This window comes from Anarrhichthys ocellatus, unplaced genomic scaffold (assembly GCF_004355925.1).
Source record: "Anarrhichthys ocellatus isolate YVR2014 unplaced genomic scaffold, GSC_Weel_1.0 scaffold10, whole genome shotgun sequence".
In the NCBI taxonomy this organism is placed as follows: Eukaryota; Metazoa; Chordata; class Actinopteri; order Perciformes; family Anarhichadidae; genus Anarrhichthys; species Anarrhichthys ocellatus.
Window position 1 is genome coordinate 6,202,580 of NW_022280040.1, and position 25,534 is coordinate 6,228,113.

Below are 25,534 nucleotides of genomic sequence, written 5' to 3' on the forward strand. Positions count from 1 at the left end.
CCGAAAACAGGCAGCCATAGCACTACAGATCCGTCCTCCACGCATGAGATGCAGGTGGATAAACCATTGTGCTGTTTGCGAAGAGAGCAGGTAATTATCGTTGGCATTTTGACAAGTGTTTGCCAGAGTGAAGGTCAACTCTGTCTGCGTGGGAGATCTATGCTAATCTGCTCAGCTGGAAAAGACTACCACTCACCACTCAAATTGTAGCTATAGCACCATTATGCAGTCGCGGCTACCGTGTTTTCACTTTAGAGTTGTCTGCAAAGGGTGCGTGCGTGCGTGCGTGCATGTGACAGAAGCAGAGGCAGAAACAAGGGAGCAGACATTGTCTACGTCCATGTCTCTGCGTGTCTCCCTCGGGTGACAGCCGTGTGTCAGGGTCTCTGCTCTCTGCTCCAGATGGCCCAGCCAGTTGCTCCCAGCCCTCATTGACCAGGGCCGGGGTTCTCACGGCCTGGGGGCCCGCGGACTCATTGCTGTGGCCTGGCCTCTGGGGCCTTTGGGGCCTCAGAGGGGCTCCGGGGTCGCCCAGCCGTGACAGCCAAGACAATAGGAGTGTCCTCACCCAGCTCCCACCCACCACCTACCAGCCTCTCTTAACACACACATGTACACTCACTCATCACGGCGTTTGTCCCGGGCCGTTCTTGAGCACAGTTGGTAGACAGCGGCCGGGTCCCCCAGGCGTCAATTTTAACATCACACACTTAAAGAACCTGGTGATCAATTAAAAACAAGTATCATAGAAGTAGAAGAACGCAAATCTGGATGTTGATCGATCAACAGACATCCATATCGTCAATTAAAAAAATAATGACGGGACATAATTATAGACACTCGATGAAGCAAAAGCACCCTTCCTACACAAACCCGCCCACTCACTGTGAAGTGTACAAACATGTGGAAACGGGGTGTAGATCAAATCCATCATCAGCTACAAAATGTTGCTTTGCAGAGAGCAAAGGCAACTCTGGCAGATCCAATTTACCCCGCCTGAATTTGATTTACATGTTTAGAAATCACATTGAGATTGAGAGGCAGCAAGACGGCAACAAAAAAAAAAAAAAAAAAAAAAGTTGAGTTCTAAACAACACATTTCAACATTGGTCTTAACAGCTTGGCTGCCACTTCATCAAATATTGAATAAATCATTTCTTGGCACAGTATGAACACAGCTGCAAAAAAAATAATAATCACACACACAGACATGCACACGGGCACACAAACACAGACACACACACAGAATGCCTTGTAGTTTTGATAAAGCAGCAGCTTTCTCTTTTGTTTTGCAGCCGAGCAGGGATTAGGCAGTGCGAGTCTTTGTCCTGCAGTTTTCCAGTTGAGCAGAACACAAGAGCCTCTACCTCCACTAATACAGTCAGACCTCCCAGCAGGCCTTTCACCACTCAGCCGCTAAGAACCCGCTGCCCCAAAAGATGCTTTTCAATGAGTTATCAAATCTCCTCTATACTGTCCATGCCTTTCAACCGAGTTTCTTTGTCTGTTCTTTTCAATGGAGCATTGAACGCATCAAATAGAACTGATGGGCAGATAGATGGACAGCAGAATATAGCAGAGCCGCTGCAGAGTACAGTCAAGGTTTAGCATGTTGTTGCATCTCAATGTACATGTAGAGTATGTATGTACAAGTATATCATATAACAACACGTCCATTTATGGTCATTGTATATTATTCCAAGTAGTTTTCCAACAGGAGAATTAATCACACCACATTTTTGACGATTGATTAATCACTTCAGAAATGAATTGGGCATACATTTGAAACATTTGCTGCTTCAAGCTTCTCAAATGTAAAGATTTTCAGTGTTTTTGTATAATTTAAAAGTAAATCTTGCTGACTGTTGGTCAGATGAAACAAGATATTTTAAAATGTGTCGCCTCAGGCTCTCAGAACTTGTGAAAGTCACTTACTATATTTTGACATGTTACAGAGCAAATGTACATCCTTTCAAGTAGATAATACGTAATTTTTAAGATATCTCGTAGCACTGCTATGCAGATATTTAACTATACATCTTATTTAAGCCAAAACAAATTCGCCAAACCAACTCTCTGCAATCTAGGTGTGTTGATGGACCGGGCTGCGAGTCGCATTGTTGGTATAAGTACGAAACACAGGCATCATACCTTCAGAGGGAGACGTCACTTACGCAACATTTGGGTGTGTCGTCGTTCTAATTTGGTATTTTCACAGTTTTACACTTCAACAACTACAGTTACGACAAAATGTGACTTTCTTGACGAGCAAAATTATCTTTCGAATTGACAAACATCAAATGTATAGTTCAAGGCACAATTTAAACAGGATTAAAAGAAAACTTACTTATACTTAATGGTTATTAATCTGATATACAGAAGAATGCGTTTCTAGTTTCATGACTGCTATGAAGCCCGCTGTGCAGGCTGTCAGCAGCAGGCTGAGCAGAGTACAGCAGGGGCTTTGATGAGTTCATTAAGAGGACACGTCATTTATGCACGGTCACACATAAGGCAATGGTCAGCTAGGATTACCCAGGTGGCCGTTGTATGTGGGCGTCAGTTTGATTTCCAGATTCCACTTAAACCATGCCGTTGCTCCACAACCTGTAACCGCTGTGAAATCACTTTGCCGTTGCCATATTGAATTGAATCCAATGTCAGGCGTGCATATTTGGAGTTGGAATATAGCTATAGCTATAAAAGAGAATTTCTGCATTTGCTTCACATTGTTTTAAATGTCGGGAGGAGAGTGGGAAGTCCACTCCGCTTCACACTATGGTGGAAGTAGAGGGGGGGTAACAAGGTAGGAGGGGGGGGGGGGGGGGGGAGATAAAGCTGGATTTGATCTAAGGTCAGTGGGGGCACACATGTAGCTCCGGAGACAGAGGATTTAACCACTCTGCTATCTGCAAGCACCATTTTTACATTTTTAATACATTTCAGAGGTGAAACCCACGGTCAGTCAGGATTTAAAGACAACAACGACGCACCTGAAGTAGTTTGATAAGATCCTTCCGTCGCCTTTTACAAATCACTATTCAGGTGGGCTGTATTCATAATTCATCAGCACGGGTCAGGCTGCTGATCATGTTGACTTAACATTTGGTCTGACATTTCAGCCCTGCTCATGCCTGTCATTAGCTCTCGCCACACGCCACCTCATCAAAGTCAGTCACACAAGACGGGAGGTTAAAAAAATAAAAAATAAAAAAAAAAGATGAAGAAGAAGTAGAAAACGGATAGAATAGAAAGAGAAAACAGACGGATGTTATGATACAGTATGATTATTACACCTCATGCAGGAGAGGTACATCTGCCGCAGCTGCAATATTTGCTCATTTTGTTAAACAAACGTTGCAAAAGTGGAATGACGGCAATGGATAAATACAGATACACACTGTAATCCAACAAACACACACATGTACAAAAACTCACACTCGAAATCACTGAACCAAAGCTCAACCCCCGGCCCAACCTTTCTTGCGGTAAATCTGTATCATCAGCCATCATCCAGCACATCGCTGATAGGAAACGAGTTGGTGCCAAAAAATGTCGCCGCGTAGAAAAACTGGAGCAGCAACACATTTCAGCCAATAACAACACCGCCATGTTGATTCCAGCGGGGTGATAGTGGATGATATTGACTGTCGCTAGTATTGCCGTGCTTCTCAAAGTCATTTCCGACAAAAGCAAGGACATCGACACACATCACACACACACACCAACTCATACGCCGGGCAGATCGGAGGGCAGACAATAAACAGGGGAGTGGAGGCATACTGACAACCCTCTTTTCTGTGGGTGACAGCTTTCTATCAGTCTACATCAAACAAGTCCACACATGCAGCTACACACACACACACACATAGAAGTACACACTCTAACTGATTGGCTGGTGAAAACCTGTTTCAACCTGTCAGCCTGTTGGACATAATAGAAGACCAAATAAACTGTCCTGTACACTGTTTAAGTGTGCGGGGTGTGTGTGTGTGTGTGTGTGTGTGTGTGTGTGTGTGTGTGTGTGGACAGACTCATCATCTCAGTAATTGATGGTCATCTGTCATTGCACACTGTTGATAATCTTCTTTGGGACGGGGGGGTTTGTCGGAACAAGATGAACACCAGCCTATCTACTGTATCTGGAGAGACTAATCTGTGTTCTCATTTAAGCACAGACGGTGACAGAGTGGTCTGGCTCGTGAAAATGAAATGAATCGCAATGAAGGTCGTCAAGAGCAATCGTCGTGTGATAGGTGATAGAAGAAAATATATATATATATATATATATATATATATATATATACACACACAGTATATATTGAATGCTCTTACCGGCAACTTGAATCAGATCTGCAGTGGTCACATTCTTGGGGTTGGGGCCAATTCTGAAAGTCAACGCTGGACCCAAGACACTGCAGAAAAACAGCAAAGAAAGTGCAAAATGAGCAGTTGTATCTAGAGGAATTGTTTGACATTTTGGCATGACTACATTGATTGTTAGTTGGGCTCTGAGTGCTGCAAAAACACGGGTGAGCTACACGCTACAAAACTGTGCCTGAACACATCTTGAGTAGACGGAGGATGAAGGTGATGGAGGCTGTGTAGACAATGTTTGAGGTTGCAAGACAACCAGCGGAGACTTAAAGAAGTTTTTGCTCCAGGTCAAGAAATAGTCCGGTGCATAACCCCCAGTACAACAGCCTTTGTTGATTTCAAATGTTTTTGAGCAGATTGAATGTGTTAATTAGTGAGCTTCAGAGGTGCTAGTAGGTGTGTTTTGCTGTTTCCAGTCTCTAGGCTAAGCTAAGCTAACTGGCTGCTGGTGGTAGCATCAGATTCACTGGACAGATATAGACTCACCGAGACAATAAAACAAGTAGTATGAATTATTATGTTTAACTCTCCACTCAATGCAGAATTTGCCAGGATGCACAAAGGGTGTGACTGATGAGAAGAGAAGCTGTAAAGTACCAGGCGCCATATTTCAGAGAAAGATGTCAACATTATATTGAATTCTCTTTTCCTTTTTAGCTTGAATTTGGCCAAAGACCAATGTACAGTCATCATGTGTTCTTCTCCCCTACAGTAATCTGCCGGTACTCCCTGTTCCTTTACTCCCCTCTCTGTCTGGTCAGGAGTCTGCTACAGACTTCTCTCCCTGGGGCAGAATAAATGTTTGAGGTCCCTGAGGTTGGCCATGAAATAAAATCGAACAACCCCACCAGACTCTGTAAGAACTCCCTGCAGTGGTCAGGAAATACTGCGTATTCTGAAGCAATGTGTAGAGACAAAATCATACCTATGTCTACTGTAACCTCTTAAACTCTCAAATGATGGCATCGAATTATGTATTTTTAAAAGAATAAATGAGCAGCGACTTCAGAGGGTTTCAGAGGGCTTCAGAGGGAGGGCTGTCTTTCAAAACAGGTTTAAACGAGCAACAATAAGCATGCCATCCCCCACGAATGATGAAGACCCTGTCTGAGCCAATCAGTAACTAGAATGGCGCATTGTTCTGAGCTGTAATTGCAGTTCCCCAATGGGCCAATCAGGATAATTCTGAATGCTGCGAGTGCAGCAGTGAGCTGTGATTTTCAACGAGTTTTATCAAAATCAAAATGAAATCAGAGATGTCTGAGATGATGAACACATGGCACGAGTGAGCAAATGATCAATGCAGGAGTCGGATGCATCACTCTCCCAACGTTGTAGGAAACTCCTAACAGGCCATTTAGTGAGAATTGTAAAATGCCAGAACTGAGATCGACGCTGTGAAGATCTGTGAAGTACTTTGAGTCTTTTATTCAGTCCCAAATATCTCCCACTGAGGTGGGTACACGTTCAAGTCTTTTGCAAATCAACTTCTTTCAACAATTTTGTAAAAGCAAGTTATATTTTTACTTGATTCTAGTGCATCTTTATATTGATTTTCTTTCTAAATAATGACTCATTTGTGGAAAGTTATTTAAACAAATTGATTTCCATTTAAAACAGGTTGGCGTGAACCTTTCAAGAGACGTTTGGGCCTTGATAAAATACTTAACTTCATAAAAGGCCCCATACCATTAACGTGCATGTTTTAGCCCATTTACTGCAAATACAATATATATCACATCATAGCTCATTTTATAAACCTTGCTGCTGTGTTCAGATATGTTCAATAAAGATAGCCATTGACTGCCATTCATTTTAACTCTTGTAACCTGCTTAACATGTATAATCCATCACGGTGAAAAGCAAGTTTGCATTGATTTTCAGTTTAGGTGGATTTGAAAATACTTTTTCATTTATGGAAACCAATGGAAATCAATGGCTACGTGGACCAGTGGATACAAGAATATATATCTCTACAGCAGGCATTTTATTAAGTCTTTAGAAAAAAATGTAGATTACACAAAACATGTTGTTAAACCTGCATAAACAGATTTATTTTGTTCAGTATTCACTCTCTTTCTGCTCTGATTTTGGTCTCCACCAGCTCCTGGGGGAGATGCATGTCTGCTAAATCCTCCGCTATGTTCACCAGCGTGCAAACTGTGTCTGTCTGCTGTTTGGTGCTGAGCAGGTAGTGTAAGATAGATTTTTAGAGCTTTATTTTTTTTTTTATTTAAAAGCAGCTGCCTGCTGCACTTGGAAATGACATTGATAAGAGTAGTGAGCCAAAACTGTAAAGTCGAGAGGTGAAAAAACAAAACAAAAGATTGAGCTGAAATATGTGGAAGTGGTACGTAAAGCTGAGGGTACTGCAGATTTGGGTGATAATTCTCAGTGGGTTCACCAATACAAGCGATCAGTCATTTTATATATATATATATATACACACTGTATATATATATCATCAAAGTTAACCACTGCCTTCTGAGATATTGTACTTGGTAAATAACAAAACGTATAGATGGAGGGATGGATGCATAGATGGATACTTAGTCCTTTATTATTTCTATAATAAACACACAAGGCGAGTTGAGTTGTCCACTTGTGCCATCTTTCCATCAGATATAATCACTCGACCATTACAGCACATCATCATGTCTTCACCCTTAAGTCATGGAAAGTGTGTCTACATTTTCAGTGTGCTTCTGCAGACTGTACGGCAGAGAGGGAGATTCATCAGACTGCCAGAGTGCTGTGACCCAGACCCACTCACCATCAGTCAGCCCGCTACAGAGGCAGCAACACCCACTCCGCCAGGGGCAAGATGTGAGCCGATACTGCTAGACAGACGGACCCGACCATGCACGATGCATTTGTGAACATGATCACATACACAGCTCTAAAAGAAATGTGTCCTTCTCTAATACCTTCACCTGGGCTCTGTTTGCTCTTGTAAATGTCAATATTTCCGCAATCTTTACCCCTGCCTCCATTCTCCTGAGCGAAGGTATTCTGCCTGAGAGCTCGATGCATCTCAAATTGAACTGACGTGATTTTATTTATTTCTCCAAAGCCACACAAACCATATTTAAATATGGTAGGGGGGGGGGGGGGAACACCGCCACAGTCGGGAGGTGAAGTTAAGACGGATACATTTTCTGGAGGACTTCACATCGTCTCCTGTGTTATTGGATGTGGAAGCTTGGACTTCATATTAGCTCTGCTGCTGGGACACGATGAGTGTATATGTGCAGACTGGTTTGCGGGATATTGGCAGGGTGTGTGTGTGTGTGTGTCGGCACAGACTGTGTGAGAGGATGGACTTGTGAGTGTGTATCCCACTCCCCCTAGTGTTTCTGGTGAGAAAAACACTTACGTCATCTGAAAAAGGCATATATTATCCCCCAGAACATCATCATCCAAAACTAGAATTTCACATCTCTTTTGAAAGGGGAATATTCTGTGCTGATTACTGTAGTCATTACGTCCTTGTGTTCGGCATCTGGAAATCTCAACAACATCGAAACCTTCAGCCTCCCTTCTCTCATTCTCTGTCTCAAATTCTTCTCTGCCTGGCTGTTGTCATATTTGAGTATCTCGTCTTCAGTCTTCCTATCAGGGCTCATCAGAGCGAGCGAGGAGAGAGCAGCCCCCCCCCCCCCGAAAGCAGGGCGGCCTGCTCTGACCCAGCTTTCGTAGTCGAGCCGACTCATATTCAGGCAAAGGCTTTCAAACACTCACCTGCCATGGCCACACAGCAAGAGGCACAATGGGCTTGCGTCACGTCCTCCGTCTTGTCTATTTCTACTCGAATGCGCTTTCATTACTTTGTAAAAGGAAAGAGAATGGCGATAAAAGAAGGCCAACAAAGAGGACATTTTTGTATTCGTCTTCTGTAGAGAATACTTTTCAATATAAAAGGTGTAAAACAGTGTTATTGATACTAAAACCTAAGAGGAAATGATTGTACTTTTAAGTCCACTACATTGATTTGACAGTACAGCTACGAGTCACTTTGAAGATTCAGATTTCATTCAGTCATCTTATCTGATGATTAGTTTGATGAGACTGCACAGCCTAAAGCAGGAGAAAGCAAAGACGAAGGAGGAAAACAAAGAGATCAAAACAAAAATAAAACCAAAATAGATTTTTAAAAAGTGATAGAATACTAAATATTAAAATACTAAATTAGAAATGAGCAACTAAATGAATAAAAACACAAAACTCTGGCCTGATACAGCTATCCTGACCCGTCCTGCTTGCCCTAATACCTCTTCGTCCCCAGGTTTAGGCCAGAGATGCCCCTTAGAAGCCTTTATTTATATTTTATTTTTACTTTCAATCCCCTTTGTGATGTTAATGTTATTATAGTTAATGCCCAATTTTTTTGCGTTTTTTTTCTTTTGTCACACAACTCCCATATGCACACATGCCCTACTACTCAAGTACAATAAGAACATCTAAATGTATCTATTCAATTTCACTCAGATCTCCTGTTGATAACTTAAGATCATCTGTAGTATATATAAATGACAGGTGTAATAACAGGATTGGCTCAACCAGTGACGGCCCAGTGACATGTCTTGGTGTTCTTGTTCATCGAAACTAAATCCAAAGCTTTAATTTAAAGATGGGGATCAGGACGTCTCCATGGTTGCATTTATTTTGAGTTCACTGTGTATTTTGAGTGTTGAACACTAGATACAGAGAGTACGACTGCAAGTTTTTCCTCGCAGTCGCTATCCGAGCCTGAACACTCTGTGTCTACAGTAACAGTAGAGCTGCAGACTGCAGTGCACCGGCTTTGGTGTTCATATGCTGCGGATGTTACTCAACCACCCAGACTTCACTGCTCCTGCAGGAGCATCTTGAAAGGCATGTCAGATCTTAGGCGAACACATCTCCTCTGCCTCCTACATGGTCTGACACCAAATGTACAGCAGAAACATGGTACAAGCACAAACCAACCCGGGTTCAAGGACAGTTCGTCCGCTCATTAATATATTCACTGCCTCCTGCTGGACTACTTTCTCTCTTTCCAGCTCTCGATCCACTGCTGCTTCCCTTTCTCTCTCTCTTCCTCCCTTTGCCTCTAACTGCGAGTCGTTTGATGGCTTGACTGCTCTCTTTTTGACAAGGCGTACAGTAACAATGGTGGCGAGGCAGTGTTTTGAATACAATGAAGACATCAGTATGTGTCTGGAGGTAATTAGGCCTGATTTCTCTCCCTGCGAGAAGTCAAACACTCTAAAAGGTCAGAAAAACAACTAACGCCTAAAGTCTCTGGCAGTGTGGCACAGCATTTTTCGCACAAATAGTCCTTGCATCCTCTGGACAACCTTCACTCTGTTCCCCCGAGCTCAAAGGCACAAAATAAATCTGTTTCAAATGCTTTAAACGTGGCCAATTATCCTTTATGCAATGTAGGCTTGTAAACTGCAAGGTAAATTCTTATTTGTGACAATGTGGGCATGTAGGGGGTGTTTGTGTTTGCACATACGAGAGCTGGGTGAGGTCCGCGGCGTGGAGGTTCAGCCTCTCCGTCAGCCGCTCCATCAGGTCCGAGCCCTGGTCACTGGTGAGGGAGCTGGGGGAGAAACACATACAGACAGCCGGGCGTCACGTTTGGAGGTCCACACCCATTCAACATATACACACAGCTATTCAGCTGTTAAAATGATATTTTTTTTAAGGAGATACTGCCACAATTCATACCCGCAAATGGGTCATTGCACACAAGCACAGCCACGGTTGTCTGAATGGATGTACTGCACACACGTACACACCAGCAGACAGACACACAGGCACGCACAAACACAAACAAACACACAAAGAGCCGTGCCAAGGGAAAAGGGATCAGCTGCTTCTTCAGGCTTGGTAAATTACCTGCTTTTTTCCAGCAATGAGACAAACAATAAGGTGCAAATGAAACCTGCATGAGGTGTAATGGCTGTATCATATGGACGCGCCTTTCTCTCCCTTCTCCCTTCCCCTCTCGCATCTTTCTTTTTCTTCGCCCCCCCATTCACTTTCTTTCTCTGGCCGCGCACGTACGCTCAAAGTAAAACATGATAACACAAAATACACAAACACACGCACGCGCGGTGAGATGAGAATAATAAGGTGCAAATGGAATGGAGGTGAAGTGTAATGGTGGTCTGATAAAGCCATGCCTCATCTCAGCTCAGTCCGTGGCTGCTCTCTCACTCAGAGAGTAAATCGCCAAGGAAATAGACCAAACAAAGGCAATCTGCAGGCCGACACGCTGGATGGAGGAAATGAGAAGGGCATACACACACACACACACACACACACACACACACTCACACACACACACACACACACACACACACACACAGAGAGAGCTACTTTATAGCTGACAGCTTAACCTGGAATCACTGGGAGTGCCAAGTGACTGCAAGGTGACATGCACCAAAAACTCAAGGATCATAATGGGACATCGTTTTGTTAGCAGAGAAATTGAACTGGGAACCAATTCCACACAGCGTTGGCGATTAAGTGCATTGTCAGCTATCTTTTTCCAGATACTAAAATATACTACGGAACAATTTTACAATTCAACTTTAAAATTTAGCTGAGATATTATTTTGTTTAGCCTGCATTTGACACCACAATACAGCAGCTTTTTTTCCCCCCAACTGAACAGTGTACTGTGCATGAGTGGCTGATTCACTCCACCTTTGAGAGAGTGGGTGGCTCTTTTTTCTCCACTTTTTGAGGGGTTTTGAAAGTTAAAGATTCACCGAAGCAATTCCAGACACGTTTGCATCCCTCTGCGGTAATTCTAGCAACTGGAGAGCTCCAGGAGTGACTTGGTTGTTGATGCTAGTACTTTTCCCCTTGGGTTTCTCCGTCTCTTTCTCTTCTATCCAAACCATTCCACTTCCCTCCCCCCTCCCCCTTCCCCCCCTCTATTCCCTAAACCCCCCACTACCACCACCACAATGTCAGGAGCTGTCAGATAAGCAAGTTTGCGAAGCCTCTCTGCAGGGTGCGAAGGAGCCGGGGATAACAACCGTGCAATCATGAGGTCTGCAGCAAATGCAGAGCCCTCTATAGGCCAACTATAGGTGACCGCTCAGTGGGCTGAGGATAGACGGGGAGGAGGAGGTGAAGATATTTTATTCAGAAGGTGACCTTTTTATTTCCCTTGGCACATACTCAACTGTGTTGTGTGTTTACGTCTTAATCTGCGTTTCTATATGTGTGGCAATAACGTGAAAAAGATTGTGTGCCCATCGCACCTTCTTGAGCCGACGTGTGTTGAACAGGTGAAGGACAACACACTGACTTCATAACACCATGAAGGGATTTGAGAGAGGCACCAGGGGCAAAGACACAGTCGATAGGAACTTATCTTTGCTGAGCATGGGCTGACTGAGAGGTGAGCGCGAAGGAGAAGGAGAGAACTTGGCTACCCTTTCATGACAAAGTATCATCATTAAAGCTGTAATACGGTATAGTACAACCCACACACTGAGGGATTTATCATTCCTGCTATTGTAATCAGGTGCAGCACAACCAGAAGTATTCATTTTTTTCATAGACGTGAATATGTGGGTGGTTTCAGATAGGAGCTGTGTCTCTTATAGGCAGTTTTACGTAACTGAACAAAGCAGACATATGCTCGGTATTGAGGTATGTATTGAGTCTGCCTTGAAACAGGTTCTACAGTACGGCGGAAAACTGAGTGGAGCAATAAACTATGATATGTGAACATCAAGACAGTTGATAATAACCTCCTAAGGACCAGAGTTAATATAAACCTATAGACATACTCAGTGTACACATGTTAGCGGAGGAGCAGACACACGGTGACTACAGTCAGTTTGTCTGGTTATCTTTAGTTAGCTTAATTACCAGCAATTTTAGTACATTTATACATGAGGATGAAGCTATATCTGGATGCATGGATGAATGTATATATGCACATATATAAAATGTGTTCATACATGTGTGTGTGTGTGTGTGTATGTGTATATATATATATATATATATATATATATATATATATATATATATATGAAGTAAGGTTTTGTTTTTTTCCTTTTCTTTCTTGTTGGGTGCATGAAATAAAAAAGCTTGCAAATACATATATTGGACATGTGGTAGTAGTGATTCACAAGTTTATTGTTGCTAGCTATAAAGGTATATTGAAATTAAGACAAAACACACTCAACTCATGATTTGACCTTGAAGACAGGGTGCTGGATAGTTATTGTGGATAATAAAAAAAGAAAGACTCAGACAGAATTTAACTTTTTAATATTACCCCACGAACGTTTCCGGGTGCCCGAAATCTCCGTGTGGCCATATTAAAAAGTAAAATTGATGTTCTGTCCTAATCTTTTCTTATACATAAAAGTGTACAAAAATGAAAAATAAAAAAAGAACAAGAGAGCAGCTTTAACTAGGTTTGCCAGTAATGCTTTTTGCATGTGAGTTTTTGAGAACAGTGACTATGGTAAAAGAGGTTATTGACACACTGTAGATGAATTTATTGATGGAGTCTGCATTGTTTTTTTAAGTGTAACTGGGACAAGTACATATCAGTGTCCCATACTACACCATTTATAGTCAAACAAGAAGAACCTTGATACAAATACACATAGCTCAGCAGGAAAACACAGACCAAACAACACAAACAGCACTAGAATAAAATGACTAAATATCCTAATAAAAGGATAAACAATCCGGCCTGACAAGTTACATTGATTAGGAATATTATGATTTAGAAATGATAAATATAACCTGAATCATTGTAATATCAATATGTAACATTGTATATGTGAATCATACTCACTCTGAGCCGGTGATAATGTAGCCAAAATGTCTGTCCTTCCCTCTGCTGGAAAACTCCTTCACCCCCACGTGGACCAGCTGCGTTTTGACTCTCATGTCCTTCTTCTGTGGCTCCTCCGCCTGCTTTTTCCCCGCTGGGTCCTGATTCCCCTGCATCCACCTCTGGATCTCTGAGTCCACGTGAGCGTCAGGCCCATCTGCACCACCGGTTAAACGCAGGGTGGAGCCTTCCTTCGCAGGCAAGGTCTTCGCCTCCCAACGGTGGGGTACGGAAACTTGGCCCTGCGTCGTCCGGCTTTGGACATTCTCCAGTCCGGACATTTTCCGAAGGGGAGCTGGTGGCCCAATGTGGACCACTGGAGCGTCACTGAAGGCCTCCAGGTTGAGGTAGTCCAGCAGCTTGGAGAAGAAGGCTGCATGCTGTGTTGAATCAAAGAAGATTTCTCTTTAGAATAAGGAAGGCAATTTTACTTCATTTTACATTAGGTTTCCTTTTAGAAGAGAGTTTTTAAAGTTCTGAGGACAACTTAATTAATACCTTGAATAGAGACTTTTATTCTCTTAGATATGGCAATCATTTAAAGGTATACATTTGCGTTCAATTCACTGACATTTCTATGTCTGAGCGCTGGTACAAGGTCTAACGACGTCCTTTTTCCTTACAAATTAGAAAAGGGTGCATTTAGTGCCTTTACTTACTGGACTAAAAATTTAACAAAAGATCCATGGCATCATGCAGAACTTCTTTCATTAATATCGCTTTTGAAGTTCCATTAAATGAAAATATTTGAGGTTAGACAACACTCAAGGAATTTTAGAAGATCCTGCAGTTGCTTTCAAGTTCTAATAATTCAACGGTAAATGCTAGTCTGCACAACTTTCAAATCATCCCTATTTGAAGTAGCATTCATAAGTGAATAAAGTGTAAGTCTGGACATGTCTCGCTCCCTGAGAAATCAATTTGTTGGTTGAGGAGATTCATTTTAAATTCACCTTGTCAACAGGCTCTTTGTCTGCACCGTCTATTTGTTGGCCTGGAAACAAACACAATTTATGAGAGCAGATTGTGTGGAAAAAGTTCTCTTTTGTATTTAGCAAAGAAAAAACCATTATGACTCAAAATGAAAGACTCAAAAATACATTTGGCAGCACTTTCTATGAGGATTATACAAAGGAAGCATTATTAATGTATTTAGAAACTTATTATATATGGCAGAAAATAAACACACTAGTACTCCAAGTGTTGCCAGCTTTTACTCGCTTTCTCAACAGAAGAAACACTCACCTTGCTGTTTCATTCTCAGTGTGTCTTCCTGGTTTAGATCTTGACCTTTGTCTGATTTCAGGACCTGGTCTTGATTCTGCTGCACGGCTGCCAGTGGCTCCCTGTTACGCTCCATGCCCCCCCTGGAGTCAGCAGATCCTGGTCCTGGCTGGGTCCCAACCACAGGCCGCTCCTCATCCACCTCCTGCAGAGCCCCTGTGATGACCCCAGCCAGCTGGTTCAGGTCTTTGCCCATCAACGCCTCCATGCCGATTCTGTGTCTTCCCAACTGGTTCGCCATATTCTGGATGAATCGCTCTGGACAGAAAAAAGGGAAGAATGAAGAAGTGTAAATTTAAAACACAAGGCAAACAAACCAAAAAATAGGAATATTGTGATGCAAATATAAAAGCCAGAGTGTAAAATACCGTCCATGACACTATGAGGCTCTTTGGCGGTCAGTCGGTTTGAGCCAGCCTTGAGCAGAAGTCTGTCTAGATTAGGCCTTTGGGTTTTGGAGCCAAAAGCCACGTGAGACTGCGGTTCTGCGTGGTCATTCAGAGCTGGACGGATGTAGCTGAGGTAGTGGAGCTTTCCTTTGGGCCATGCAGACTTGACACCCGGGGCGCCCTGTTGAGTGCTCGGTACCTCGGCAAGAAGCTGCTCCAGATGGCTGCTGAGCAGTTTGTTGCCTCCTGGGTTCCGGTTGGAGTAGGTTGTACTGAGCTTGGGGTGTCTGCCCTCTCCGCTCTGGGTGAAGACTTTTGTGACTGGAGGTTGGCCAGCTCCTTTCTGATGGCTGTAGATAGTGGTCTCCTTCCAGCCCTGCTGGGGTTTCAACCGGCTGGGCTCTAAGTGACCTTCAGACTTGACGTCTTCATTCTACAACACAAAATGCCACTTTAAAGTTCAGAGCATTGTTAATACGTCAAACATCATTTTGCCATGCGTGTTGTGTGGCTCTGGGGATGACTGATCTGCCACTTTGGTCCAGACTAAAATATCTCCACAACTATTGGATGGAAATCCATTAAATGTTGTTCTTACATTCAGAAGATGAATCCTAATGACTTCAGGGACCCCCTAACTTTTGCTCCAGTGCCACCATAGCTTTACATTTGTGGTTAGGACAACACATTCACGAGTTGTAATAACGTTTTTTTCCCGCATGTGTCACAATGTCTATATACCTCCTTAGGCCAACATTAAGTTGTTGTTTATGACACCAAACTACTGCAAATAACGACATTCCCATCATCCTCAGCAGTACTTTGTGTTTGGTGCTAATTAGCATGCTAACAGGCTAAGTTAAGATGGTGAACATGGTAAATATTATGCTAAAAATCAGCATGCTAGCATTGTCATTGTGAATGTGTTAGCATGCTAAAGTTAGCATTTGCCCAAGTAGCCTACAGCCACATAGGCCTAAAGCTGCTAGCATGTCCGACAACTCTATGTCATGTCTTGTTCATTTATGTAAAGCTAAAGTGACAACATTTATGTGATGAATCTTCAACAGCTTCAGCTCTGCAGTCGTTTTTTTCCCCCCGTGAGAACATTGCATGGGTTGCGCTGGGTCAGCATTGTTGTGACAGACTTTAGTATAAAAAGAGAAGCAACCTGGGCTCAACTAGACAGGACAGGATATGAATAGGGATTCTAGATCAAAGACAACTGCCCTTGGAAATTGCATTATGGAAATCATAGATGAGATAGTGTCACTCAAAGAGTAATTTCATGCACAAACTTAAAAAGCATATCCCTTCTGTCAGAGAAGAAGCAGCCATCCCTTATCTAGAAGGAAGAAACTATGAGGTATCTGATTTCACATTTAGCCATATGAGTTTATATTTGACACATGATGAATAATGTGTTTACATCACAATGCACTGCTACACAGGTATCTAGAGGCCGTTTCACAATTTTTGGTAATAACACTGGCACTAAAATGTGTGATTTTGTTCTGCTCTTTGTGAAAAAGAGAAATCATTCCTTTTGTCTGAATCATAAGGGCCCACGCTTCAATTGAGCACACAATATATCCGATCCACTGAGCAGCATTATCATCCATGTCGCTGCAGCACTAATACTAGCTATCTCCCTCGGTGCCATTTTCTGTCCTTCAAATGTATATAGAGAAAATGTCATTCTTTCCAAGCCCGGCGTACTGAGAGGCCATAATGGCATTAGCACAGCGAGACGGGGGTGCTCTGCCATTCATGCTAACCATGTTTGCATTTTTCCATCACACTACCCAACAAAGGACCTCGCCTCATCAATAAGGAAGGTCCTGAACTCTTCAACTTTGCATTATGACTGCGCTGACACAGCAGCAGGAAGCGGCTCGGTTGTGAAGGATGCAGAGCACATTTCACACAAAGCCGGGGTTCTACCCTAAATATGAGGAGTGAATAATGTAAAGAGGTGACGGAAGATCTTTGTGTAAAAAGGTCTCTGCTCAGTGGGAGAGGGAGGAGAAGACAGAAAGCGAGAAACAAAAGTGGTGCGGGGACAAGAGGGCGACCTCGGCAAAAGACATAATGACTCTTTTCTAAAGGAATAGGAAGAGGCCCTTCCATAATTTAGTTGAGGGAAACTTTGTTTGTTGACTCCATCGATAAACATTTCTTGCCTTGACCCTGGACCTAAATGCTATATTTCTAGCCATTACATTACCGCATTAAAACACAGTAAATCTTTTAAAGGGTTTTCTGAACTCAATTTAACATAGCACTTCCCCTCTTCTGTTGTTAACCTGCATCATTTTGTGCACTTGTCACACCTGTCCAATCCACTCCAAAGTCAGCAACTACTACAAGCCCACAGCGTGCGAGACTCTTACCTGAACGTTGGCTCCCAGTCGTTGAATTCCTGGTTTTCCGTCAACATCAGACTGCGGCAGGAAGCCCAGGCCCGCCAGGTACTGTTGAAGGTTTCTGCTCAGTTTCCCGTCTCTGGAGCTGCTGTAGGCGGTCAGGGGGCTCGGAGCTGAGGCCTGGTGGCGGAGAGGAACGGTCCTCAGCTTGGAGAGCTCTCTGGAGATGACCTGCTGGGTGATGTCGTCCTGCCATGTCAAACCTGGAAACAAAGATAGATATTCCCCCTGAAATTCCAAATCCAAATAAGCAGCATATGACGCAGAGTTTTCGCTGTTGGAAGAAAGCCATCGCATGGAAACAACAAAAGACTCCAACAAAATGCAATAAACTGAAAATATTACCTTTACCCTATGACTACAATGTAGACAATATTTTAAAAATACTTGGAGGGAAATTGACTATAAACAGTCTAAATGTCTGTAAGATTTAACATTTAATATTGTGTTGCAAAAAATGGAAAAAAAAAAGACTGTTTGAAATATTGTTTCTTTGACTCAGTATTCATTTAAATGGTGATTGTAGAGTGTTTAAGTTCTCTACTTTGAAGTAATTGTTTATAGTTTTATGATCTTTACAAGACAGCAAGGATGAATCCGAATGGTAGAGCAAAAGAGGTCTACAATGACGACACACTTAAAGTAAGCCGCGACTACACATTCAAACTCATGCACACATGTACGGACACATGTATATACACAGACATGTGCACTCACGCACACACACACACACACACACACACACACACACACCACAGCCAGTCAACAAGCCCAGGGAGAATGTCACACTGCGGCCTGATGCCTCGCCAACATCTCTGCTAATTGCCAACACATAGTTGGGATGCAGAACTCCTGGGCAGGGGTAAAGCGCACTGGTGCCAGGACCAGATGGAGCTACCCAAGCAAAAAAGATACCCAAAACATGGCTTCATTCCCAATGAGCCAAGAGGCACAGCATTCCATCGGCAAAGAGCATAGAAATACCACAGATATCACACTTTTGTTTGAGGAGCCAAGATGTCCACTGATGACACTTCATTTCAACACAGAAGCGTTTCTTTTTATGAGAAAGAAGTCATTATGTTGCGTGGACTGCTTACATTCCCAGCTGCCTAACTTTTTATCACACTCATCGAAAGAAACAATGCTGCTCTTAATGATGTGGACTTGTTCAATGGCAATAAATATTCAGCCTGGGTTTGAAAGAATACAAAAAAAAATGAAAGCACCAACATAGCTGAATGTCTTCATTAGCCTGGTGACTCTGGGTATTCTCATAGATATTCATAAGCACCAGATGAGGATCTGAGCAATGCAGAGCAGCTACAGATGCCTCCAGTCATTCCTGGCAGCGCTGAATGGAGCACAAAGCAGCGTATGTTGCCGCTGTTCTGGAACGCAGCTGAGCCATCCATCCGTACAACAATGACAGTTAACTACCCATGGCTTAACCGATGTGGTGTATACTTGTTGTATATTAGCACGGTGATGATCATTTATGCTATCATCAGTGGGGATGGGCAAATCAGCTCTGGCTGCAGCCCTAAAGGATCCATATGGTACCTGCGGTTAACTGCAGCTGGTTAAATGGGTTCATGGTGAATGTGCGACGGCGCCACAACAGGATGAAGCTGGCCTCATTGACTGTGACACCTCTATCCCCCCCCCCCTGTCTCCTGGGGGATGCACTGATTTCCATACATACCATGTTGTTGTGTGTCTCTGATGGGCACACTTGAGGTATGCCGGCGCAAATTACAGAATCAAAGTGAACCATTTTGTAAAAGAAAAAGTCAGGAGAAAAAGCGGTGGGGCCTTTACGTTTGGACTTCTCTCAATCAACAGTTCAGCTGATTACCCAGGCATTGACTAGCTAAATGTCATGCAAATTCTCTGTCTTCCTCTGTTAGTCCAGAGGAAGAGCAAGTACTGCCAGGTTTTTTGCCTGTCACGGATAGTATTCCGTCTCAGGCAAATGCCTCAGTTAATTAACGCCTTGCCATTAGCGCAACAGCTTTTAAACAAGCGAGATATTTCTGTTGGCCTCCTGTCTCTTTTCTGTGTGACAGAAAGAGAGAGAGAGAGAGAGAGATATAGAGGGGCTTCCTAAATATTCAGAGCCCATTAGATGGGATCCTGTCTACACGTCTTGTAGTTTCATCTGCTGTTTTTGAAATGCAGATTTTCCCCTTTTTTTTACTTCTGTCCACCAAACTGATTCTAAAGGAATTAATAGAGAAGAGCGTGAATAATTTCGCAGCGAGTTCTACCTAATTAGTCAAAAAGAAATGTGTCAATCCAAATTTACAAACCTACAGGGCAGAAAATATGAATACATTGTGTACAGTATCATTACATTTACTTAAAAAATACAATGTAGAATATTGATGTTTTCTTATATATAACTTTTTTTTTTGGCTGCACTATTTCTTAAAATGCAAATACTCTAAATACCTTATGCTTTATTTTACACACATTTCCCCCAAACCCAGGCTGATATATTTTGTATCTTTAAAATAAAATTCTGTGGATTTGAACAAAGCGTGACCGCGTCATCACCTCTACTGAAGTGATTTCATATTGCCATTTCTGCAAAAACAGTTGGTGAACATCTACAAGGACATAAACGATTATTTTCCTGTGAAAGAAATCATTTTGCCCGGAGTAAAAATCTGCAGCAGGTTTCTTTGAAATGATCCGTCCACCTTCACAGACCTCGCACTGAACGGTTCAATAAAAGCACTCTTGTTTTCCTCACAACAACTCAAGTTTTCAACATGGCATGTTAGTGTGTGATATGTCTGGCATTTTTTTTTTTTATCTCTCCAGTACCATCTAGCAAGGTTGTCAAGGAACAGACAGAGCAGAATATGAGGACGACCAACAATAGGTTTTTGTCGATTGTCTGTCAAAAAAGACATTTTTGTGCAGGAAGAATGTCGTACTTCAGTGGCTGGAGTGACATCATGTCAATTTATGGTCGCTGATTGTCCCTGACTGATGCCTCCTGTCAATGGAGCTATAATGTAAATGTCACAGTACATCATCTTACTTCACTTGTCAGTGCTATGAGAGTATCCACCGCTCCGCACAGGGTCAGGAGTTCAATCGACTGCATGTTAGTGTAGTTTACCGTGGCGCATCATGAACGGCAGGGTTACATTCTGACGTGATTCTTTCTGATGTTGAGAGTATGGAGCTCGACAGGATAAATACTGACCAGGAACTGAAAAATATGACATGAACTATTGTAAAGAAAACGTAGAATCAACCTTTTTTTGTCCTCCAGTCCAACTGACCGCTGGCTAAGCCCTATAAGCCAATGCTAACGCTAAAACTCAGTAGCTTAATCCTTATTGTTCTTATTCATTTTTATAACACTTTTACAAGAGATACAGACTGAAGGATGAGGAATAACCGATGAATTTGGAAAATTAACAATAGCTAACATAAGTTTGGGAGGGGTTGCTGGAATGTGAACGTTTCCAGATTAAATACAAATATACTGGAAAACAGGGCACCTAAAAAAAACAAAAAACAATGTGTTTTTGCTTGTAATAAATACATTTAATTGTTGGGTGATTGTGTCTTATATTAAATGTTATGGGTTATTTTGACTAGTAATTAGAAAAAAACCCTGTAATGTAGGAGTGTCATCAAGGTGGATGTTGTAGTCATGAGCAGGTATCAGAACCTGTAAACCCAAAAGATATTGTACATAACTAATGCCATGCCCCTTGTTTTTGTAAATAACGCTAAAGCTGGCTTACTACTGTATGTAGCTAGTAGGCTAGTTAGTCGGATAGCAAATACGTTTTTTCCTAGGGATGGCGAAGACATGACCCGCCACACTCTGATTGGTTTACCGTGACATTCTTAGCCGAACCAATCGCACTCCTCTTGCCTAAGCCTCATCAACCCAACCAACGACGGCACCAAGTAGGGCGGGTCATGCCTTCGCCATCCTAGGAAAAAACTAATTTGCAGTCAGGAGTTCGGGATGACTACAGATTATTGCTCTTGTTTACTACAACCCTCAATATGTGGCAAAATCCACAGCTAGACAGACCTGCCCTGTCTAGATATGGTTACCATGCTATGATTGGACATTTGGTGTTCACGGGCGGTGTTTGAAATTAAATGCTCCATCCTTTTATATTGTACATCAAATTAGTACATTACTTGAATTAGCTCTCGTGTGTATCGTCACACAATCCCAGTCTGCACGCACACACATTTAGCAGAGCCACAATGACTCCACAGCAATATGACAGCAGCTATGAAATGTGTATAGACGAGCTGCACACGGTGAATACTAACGCTGCTTGGCTTTAGGTGCTGTGTAGTATAAAAGTAATTTGCAGTCGGGTGACAGGGCCTTGCATTCAAAAGGTATTGATGAAAATGGAATACCAGACATCGTGTCCTGCAGGGACACAGCCAGACAACCCACGCCCTTTTGTACAAGGGTCAATTTCTATTGATCTGAATGACATTGGTGTTGTGCAGTGAGCAGAGATTGTGCGATTTCTACCTGCGTCTCTGATGAAAGATAAAGAGGATTGTAAATCGATTCCATTGATGGTCCTCAATATTTTTTTTCTCCCCTTCATCTCTTCAATTTAGGTTACAGTACAACGGTCTCAGTAACCCTGTCTGAGCTAGAAAAGAAAATGTGCACCCCACGTCTCAAAGATGACACTTCAATAGCTGTTGAGCTGATAAGAATAGCGTACCACTGAGTATTAACAGTGCATTGTGGATTCATCCAAAGATAATGCTCTGTCTCTGTGTGACTCTACAAGGCAGAAAAGGGGGAAATGATTCAAAGTGATGATGTCATGTCTGCGGCGTCTGTAAATGGGCATCTACAAACACAAGGTCAGAGTCGTGAAGAAAAGTATCCAAAGCATTTGAACACCTATTTAAAAACGGAGCAGGGGAAAATGACAAACCGGATCTCTTCTGATCCTCCTCACTCTCATTTGTTTATTTCTAAGCAGTAATTAGAATAAATGTATGGTCTCGCCTTGCCTAATATTCATCACTTAATTTTCTTCCCTCTCTTTTTTTTTTTTTTTTGATTTTCTCCAACCAACTGCTTGCTCTTAATGATTCTCAACATTGGTTCACGCCTGTTAAAAGATATCAAGCTCAGAATGGCCTGCAAAGCCAATTATATTTAGAGGGCTGATGCGTGTGGTCACGGTCTGTGTCAAAGGTTCCTACTGCCCCCTGGTGGTTTATAACTGTACTTACAGGCTGCCAAATGTGTGGAGAAAATATTATTATTATTTTTTTTTAAACACAATTTTCTAATAAGTTGGTCTGTAATTTCCTACAAATGAATTATTACTTTCCTGACAAGTTTTCTCTTGTCTTTTAGTATCTAGGAATTTTCTTGGAAGAACTGCTACATTTAATCCTGAGTAACTGGTCATCCATCATTTATTTATTAACACTTAGCTCTATGTGTCTCTATATTTCACATATGATTAGTACCAAATTACTTGTTTCTTTCAAGGAAACTTCCAAGGAAATTATCAAGAAATTACGGGCCCTTGTTAACATGAGTCTAACAAGCTAGTTTTACTAATTTTATGGGCAGAAAATACCTTTCCAAGAGTTGTCTCCAAAGTCATTTATTTTTGCAGTTATAGCAATGGCTCCAAAACAGCAGACTGCCTGGAGGCTCCAGTCATTTCTAGCTGTTGTGTGGCTACAACAAGACAAGACATGAATACAAAATCTGCAATGTCAACGGGAGACAACTGAGGAGATGCATGACTCCAGCATGGCTCCAAGGTTGGGGAAACTTGATCCCTTAAATTCCTGCTGCATTCATAATGAGCTATTTAGTTACTTCTGTTATGAAGACATCCTATTGTAGATGCACGGTGCGCCCCTGAAGATGTAACCTGTTACAGCAAACACATTAGCTGCTGCCATTGATTGAGTAGGAGAGACTGCCTAAGGTGATGCACACTGCACACCTCACAGTTACTCATCCACAAAATTTGCTCTAAATGTCCCACCAGCATACAAGCCAATGAGATTGGCTGCAGGAGTTAGAGGAGATGATGGCGAAACAATGGCCCGATATGAGTCAAATGACCTGTTCTAGCTCAATTGTGTCGCACTACGCTAGCCAAGGAGACAGTTTGGCTTATTTGGCTTGCGTCACACAATGGCAGTGGACGAGCATTTGCTGTAAGCCCTGTACATGACTGATAACGGCTGCTGAACAAGGAGGGGGGAGGGGGACACACACACACACACACACACACACACACACACACACACACACACACACACACTCGGACAAAGACAGACAGGCAAACAGGCCGTATTTACCTCTGTGAGCCAGTTTCTGGAGGAGGATCCTGAGGCGTTGCACAGCAGAGGAAGAAATATCGTACGTGTACAGGTCTGCAGCGGCCAACTCCTGGCACCTTCCAAACACTCCGTCTACAGGAAAAGAAAATGGGGAAACTGTGAAAACTGTGAAAACTGTTTCATGAGGGGTATGTGTTGATAGCTGAAAGTGAGACGCACACATGAGAAAGATGTAAGAGATTTGAAGCCCATCTGCCCAGATCAAATGCTGCACTGGTGTGTGGCACCTGCATTGTGTCCGTACCCATAACGTCCTGTTTTGAGGGGGGGGGTTAATAGCTTACATTTTTCCTCTGACAGCATCGCGATAAGCAGCCGTTTGTGGCAGGAAAGACTTTATCAGGGACCCTGGTGATCTCCCTATCAGCAGGCCTCCCGCCTCACTCAATACAGGTTGCTAGGCAATCCACGCAACAGAGTCCCTATCAGCCCCATAATTCAATGGCTGGTCTAGACCTCAGAAGGATGCTGAGGATCAGGGGGTCAGAAAGCAGCGTGCAGACGTAACGCCTGGAATATAAATGACTGCTGTCGTCTTCTCTCAGTCAGAGAGATAAATACATGCATCTTGTTTTTGGCTAAACTCACAAAATGAAAGTCCAACTCTCAGATGATCTCTGGAGATGAATCCCGCAGCTCCGATCTGAGCCATCTCATCTGTGTGTGTGTGTGGGTGTGCAATCACGTAACGTGTACGAGCATGTGTGAGGATGCCACTGTGATTAGATCTAATGATGTGAATCAACACTTTGTCATGCATCACAGCATCCCGTTAATTAGGCCCAAGATGTCGGACAATGACAGCAAACATCAAACATCATTGATGCCCGGTGGCACGTCGGGGACCGTAGAATACACAAACACTGATCCTTTACATGCAAATATGTTGTCTCCTCATGCACATGTATGATCAATAACATCTTTTAATCATCTGTGCGATTTAGCATTTTGACTCAAAGAGCGGAACGTGGAGCTTCACCTTTGCATCAAAAGCTAAAAAGCAAAATATTCTTTAATAACTCCTGTTTTTTATTTCATCTATAAAAATCAGCGAGCATCAGTTTTCCCCCTCGACTAAAATTAATGTAATTACAGTGCCGTGTTCAGTGTAAAAGTCAGCGACTGATGATTACAAAGATAATAACGTGATGTCAGGCTCTAAATTGAATTCTTATTCTAAATGAGAAGCGGTTGTTTTCCTGACTCCCCCCCCTCCCACCCAACACCCCCTTCGCCTGTGACCCGTTAAATGACAGCTCTGTACTGGAAGAAGCCCGTGGGAGGTGTTGAATTAGCATAGACAACACAGTTTAACATTCGGGAGTTATTTTAGGATCTGAAACATCTCACCTACAGATGCACAGATCGTCACAGACATCTGAATCACAAGACGTCAACCGTCTCCTTACTCTTTGCCAACAGACCCTCTTCTCTAATGGTTTCATCGCGGGTGACATGGTTAATATAAATACATGAGGTTTTGTCATTTTGTCATATAGAGTTTTCTCAAACACGTCTGGTTGGATTTATTTTTCCCAGTCAAACAATAACACATATTATGTAAGAAATGAGGGAAGGTGACATAACAAGTCACCGGAAACTGTAAGACGCTTGATGCTCTGCATTCCTAATTGGTTTCCATGGCTGGTGTTAAACATGTTACTTCCTTCTCCGTTGTCAGGTGCATTCCCGATAGCCACCAGGCACACGCACACGCGCACACACACGCGCACACGCACACACACGCACACGCACACACACACACACACACACACACACACACACACACACACACACAC

The 25,534-nt window shown here is 42.7% G+C and overlaps 1 protein-coding gene across 1 annotated transcript in view; it reads right to left on the minus strand.

Moving 5' to 3' along the window:
* Positions 1-25,534, minus strand: part of ptprn2 (protein tyrosine phosphatase receptor type N2) — a 125,969-nt gene that overhangs the window by 82,477 nt on the left and 17,958 nt on the right. The window contains exons 3-10 of the mRNA XM_031850214.1: positions 23,694-23,807; positions 17,307-17,542; positions 14,893-15,346; positions 14,486-14,782; positions 14,194-14,234; positions 13,202-13,620; positions 9,878-9,964; positions 4,336-4,415 (exon numbers count right to left, since the gene is read on the minus strand). Coding sequence (XP_031706074.1) covers positions 4,336-4,415; positions 9,878-9,964; positions 13,202-13,620; positions 14,194-14,234; positions 14,486-14,782; positions 14,893-15,346; positions 17,307-17,542; positions 23,694-23,807 — 1,728 coding nt within the window. The remainder of the gene's footprint in view (positions 1-4,335; positions 4,416-9,877; positions 9,965-13,201; positions 13,621-14,193; positions 14,235-14,485; positions 14,783-14,892; positions 15,347-17,306; positions 17,543-23,693; positions 23,808-25,534) is intronic.